This window comes from Oratosquilla oratoria, chromosome 11 (assembly GCF_046742065.1).
Source record: "Oratosquilla oratoria isolate Oo_2021 chromosome 11, ASM4674206v1, whole genome shotgun sequence".
Taxonomy (NCBI): domain Eukaryota; kingdom Metazoa; phylum Arthropoda; class Malacostraca; order Stomatopoda; family Squillidae; genus Oratosquilla; species Oratosquilla oratoria.
This window is the reverse complement of record NC_134787.1, coordinates 41,122,871-41,127,870: the sequence shown is the minus strand read 5'-3', so window position 1 is coordinate 41,127,870 and position 5,000 is coordinate 41,122,871. Positions and strand designations below refer to the sequence as shown.

Below are 5,000 nucleotides of genomic sequence, written 5' to 3'. Positions count from 1 at the left end.
TCGACGTTTATATAATTCTTTTTGCTGGTTAATGAATGAGGAGGTTCTACAGCCTGGAGCCTGACATTGAGAAATATGGTGACCAGGTTTCTTACAGTAGTTACAGGTATCGGAGGAAGGAGGGGTATAAGAGGACTTATCCTTAAACTGCTTATCATCCTGAGACGCGAAGGAATCTGCTGATGACTTTACACATGGACGCTAGCGTTATGATCCCAATCTTTGCACCACTGTAAATTGATCGGCCAACAGGGCAGCCTCATTTAAGTCTAGTACATCCTTGTCATTGATATACATCATTACTTGGAATGGAATTCTACGTTTGAACTCCTCAATGACCATCAAGTTTACCAATTGATCATACGTGTTAATTTTACGTGAGGAGAGCCATTTGAAGACCGTAGCTTTTCGGCAGCAAATTCTACATAGTTTGAAGTTGACGTTGAAGTTTTTAACAAGTTTCTAAATTGTTGCTTATAGGATTCTGGGATAACTTGATAGGCATTAAGAATACTGGTTTTGTCGGGCCACTTGAGGTGTACTGCGAGTCTTTCGAACTGTCCAAAGAAATACTCTGGTTCTAACTCGTCATAGAGGCTATGTTGTTATGTAGTTGGATGGAAGTCTTTGTCTCTCTCTTATATTGAGCTAATTCTATCTCGTGTCTCTGTTCACGTTCTTTCATCTCACGTTCATGTTCACGCTGACGTTTACGCTCTTCTCGTTCATATTCAATTCTCTCTCTTTCTATCTTAAGTCTTTCTAGTTCTAGGGAAACTATTGATCTATTCGTGTAGTCAGGGGTAGGGCGGATATTACTAGGATCTGGGAGAGTGTTTAGTGTTTGGTCTCTGCTGTTCCTACTTCTATGTCTGATTCTACACTACGTTCTGTGGTCTCACTAGTTCCAGGAGGTAATTGATAGGTGTCAACATCTAAGACTTCCAAATCAATGAGGCGATTTATGACAATGCTTCTAAATTCTGTTTTGTTAAGAGAAGGAGGGAAATCTATATCATAAGTTTGGGCCAAAGCTCGCCAGTCTCTCAGTTTGAGATCATCTGCTTATTGAATACCATTTTGAATGACGGATTAATTGATTATTTAGGAGAATGATAAGAATTCCACTCTGCAGATGTAGCAAACAGCCTTTGCCATATGTACAAAGAACAAGGGGTTGCGTGTCCTTCACATCTGTCCAGTGGCGTGTTCACAACAGGTGCTGTTGACAACATCGACCACAACACCATTTTTACCACTTCAATGGATTCTTTCCATGGTATCAGCATTTCCCTAGCACATCATCCCCAAGAAGGCAAACTAGGTACTAAGAGAGATAATCCCATCTTTACTGGGTTGGTGACCAATGAGAAACAAATATCCAGCTTCACAAATGTTCAACCAGTTGTTCTGTCAAAGGTCAAAGAAGGATCGTGTACTCCAATTGGTACATGAACCTGCATACCCCGCAATACTGCCATCAAATACTAGTATAACTGTGAAATAACGTCCTTGGTTGGGGAATGTGATAAAGGTCCTGGACAAACCAGACCTGAGTGAGTCAGATGCCATCTCGTGGACAGCTTTCCATGCCAGTCTGCAGACGTCACGTCTGTATCCTGACACAGTATCCTTGATGCCACTTTTTACAGAAATGATACACACCTGCGATGATTAAGCAGCATGCCATGGATGTTGTAAGGACAGGTACTCAGGTTATGAATCCTGGTCAAGTTCCAACCTCTCTTTACTGTTTTCTCTTCTCGCTGAACATACTGCAGGCATTAAGGAGGACAACAAACAAGTTCTCTGTACTCTGAACGAGCAAGTGGCCTGCAACGCAACAGTGACGGACACATTGTTCTTGGAACCCTGCATCCAGGAGGAAGCAGACACACGTTCCATGCTGCATGTCATGGATGCTGCCAACGAAGGCCACCAACGCATCTTCATCAGAACAGCAGATGCTGATATTATTGTACTTGCTGTGACAATTTTACACCAGTTTAAGACCTCTGAACTATGGATATCACTTGGGATTGGAAAGTCTCAAAGGTACATAGCCATTCATGAAATCACTGCTGCTCTGCCATCATCCAAGGCCCAGGTTCTGCCATTCTTCCATGCTTTCACAGGCTGTGATGTAACATCTTCCTTTGCCGGCCGGGAGAGGCAAAAAGAGTGCATGGGAGAAATGGCATGTTTTCCCTGAGGTCACAGAAGCTTTCTTGTCACTGTCAAATCCACCATGCCAGTTGACGGAGAGCTCACTGGCTCTCATTGAGAAATTCGTGGTGTTATGATATGACCGCACCATTGAGCTCTCCAACATCAACGAAGCAAGGCAGCAGATGTTTTCCAGGAAATCAAAGTCTTTTGAAAGCATTTCTCCTACAGACGCTGCAACATACTCAGAGAGCAGCATTCCAAGGAGGACATGTGTTGGGTCAATACCTGGAGAAAGACCCAGCCTTGCCAAGCCCATTGCTCTTTGGATGGGAATGGGATGCAGCATGTTCCAGGTGGACAACAAAGTGGACTGCCCTTCAACAAGCACATGATATGTTCTATGAACTGATATGCTGCAAATACAAGAAATATTACAGAGGTTTGTGTAAATGAAGCAAAGTACAGCTCAAATGCGCTACGCTGTGGAACTGCAAATGGGATTCTTTCCAAAATTAGGCACCTTAATCTGAAGCTCTTTGTTACTTAAATGTACCACTTGATAAATCAACAGTGTTCATTCTGGTTTTATGGTGAGTGGTTATGAAATTCAAATTGATGTGACAAACGACAAAACAATTTGTTTTGTTGTTTGTAAAGGTGATCGCTGTCATTCAGTCTGTTTACTTGTTGGAACGAATGTTCAATGCTAACTGCTGTGTTTATTGTGTATATTTAGATAAATATTTCTTCAAGAACACCTGTATATAAAATACTTTATCCATTGTAGTGGGAAATTTTAGCTTCTATATTGACAAAATGCACAAAAAAAGCCCAGATCCTTTCACAATTCTATTTAGAGGTTAAAAAAAAAAAAAAAATTGCAGACTTAGTCACTAGGGAGCTCTGATTCAATCTTTTATTATCAAGAGATAGTTCTTATCAAATACTTTAGAAAACTACTAAGTTTTATATTCCTAATTTAAAAAAATGAGATATCTAAGACCATTTAATTAATTTTTTGACGTTCGCCACATGGTAAGATGTTAGCTCCTGCTGTGGCCCCCGGGGAACTCTGACAGCTTACCATCCAAAAAGGTTTACCTATGGTAACCCTATAAGTGTGCCAAGTTTCATGCTTTTAACCCAAAAATGTACGATCATAGGTTTAGATCCCCCCCCCCCTCCTTGGGGAGCTCGGCGGAGTACGCCGGCGTGACTTCCCCCACTTTCCACCCCGATATAACCTTCACAAGTTTATTCCGGTTAGGCACCAGGCGACTTTATTCAGCCAGATGAGGGAGGATACATGTGTACAATGCTGTCAACATAAAATTCTTCATTAGATGAATTAAGCATTTCCTTCTCTTCACGGAGTCCCTCAGAAGTGATTCTCCTCTTTAGTAGCATCTAGAATACGGTTTATATACAGTGTTCTGAAAATCAAGTTTCTTTTGAAATGAAGTTAGCCCTTTTTTTTTTTTTTTTTTTTTTAGGATCTTTAAGGAGTGACTCTTTCCACCTGGGACTACACTTGTAAGATGGAATTTGAGGAAAACACAACGCTCAGGGTCCTGGAAGACTACATCACGGACATCGAAAGAGGTAATCCGAGCTGGAGGGACCGCATTCGATCTTGTCAGCTCGAGAATCACGACGTGGCATCGACGGTGTTGGGAGTCCGGGTAGAGGAGCCACCGAAAGGGAAATGTAGACACGCCACGACGGAGGAAAGGAAGGAGTCCGGCTTAGGGAATCACGTCAACGGACACGTGGAGTACAACAGAGATCACGACTCAGTCACGAATGGATTCGGCGGGAGATCGGGCGAAGTCAACCACGAAATGAACGGAGCCATAGAAGACCACCAAGGAAGTCAGAGGTGCAAAGACGACCACGAAGGAATAAACAGACATGAGGAAGACTTCCAAGAGATGAATGGATACCTGGACGACCTTGAGGAGATGGATAAAGAGACCAGAAGACCCGATGAAGTCCGCAACTTCAGAGAGATCTTCAGGACGGCAGTACACCCTGTCTACGGGCGACACTTGGTGGCCGCCGGGAACATCCAGGCTGGCAAAGTGGTCCTGGTGGAACCACCCATCGTGCTGGCGCCGAAAGCTAAGTGTGCTCCTTGCTGTATGACGTGCCTGACCATCAATGCGGGCGACTTCATGTGCCCGGGCTGTGGGTTCTTCTTATGCGGTCCCGACTGCATGAAGAAGGAACACGATGAGGAATGCCGCATTCTTGGAGGACTTGGTCTCTCGAAGCCTCCTGAAGAAGCCCAGAGGACGGAGGACGAGCTTTTGGCCAAACGCATTGCTTGTTTGTCCGCTGAGGACCAGAAAGAAGCCTTGGCCTTAGCCGAACGCGCCCGGAAGGCCTCGAGTAACAGCGTGAAGCTCGAAGTCATGCGACGGTACGCACTGGTGGCAGCCCTGAGAACCTTATTGACAATGGCCAGGAGCTCAAAGTTGCGGTCCATCTTGTTAAGTCTTCAGGACCATCTCGACGACAGCCGTACCACAAAGCGGTGGTGGTCCAACAAGCGATGTATCGTGGATATCCTGACGGAGACCCTGAAAATAGAGGAGGACCCCGAGATGGTCCATCGCGTGTGCGGCATCTGGGACACGAACGCTTTCGAGGTCGAGGTTGGCCACGGAGGAACCGGTCGTGCCCTGTACCCACTGGCAGCGCTGATCAACCACTCCTGCCGAGCCAACTGCCAGCAGTGGTTTACCCACGACGGCACCTTCGTCCTCCGTGCCGTCGAGGACATCAAGAAGGACCAGATACTAACCACTTCATACACGGAGCCGCTATGG

General features: G+C 45.0%; 1 protein-coding gene across 1 annotated transcript in view; it reads left to right on the top strand.

Annotated features, from left to right (window-relative positions):
• Positions 1 to 5,000, top strand: part of LOC143029760 (uncharacterized) — a 48,154-nt gene that overhangs the window by 29,005 nt on the left and 14,149 nt on the right. The window contains exon 2 of the mRNA XM_076192665.1: positions 3,663 to 5,000. This exon is cut by the window's right edge and continues 382 nt beyond it. Coding sequence (XP_076048780.1) covers positions 3,708 to 5,000 — 1,293 coding nt within the window. The 5' untranslated portion in view covers positions 3,663 to 3,707. The remainder of the gene's footprint in view (positions 1 to 3,662) is intronic.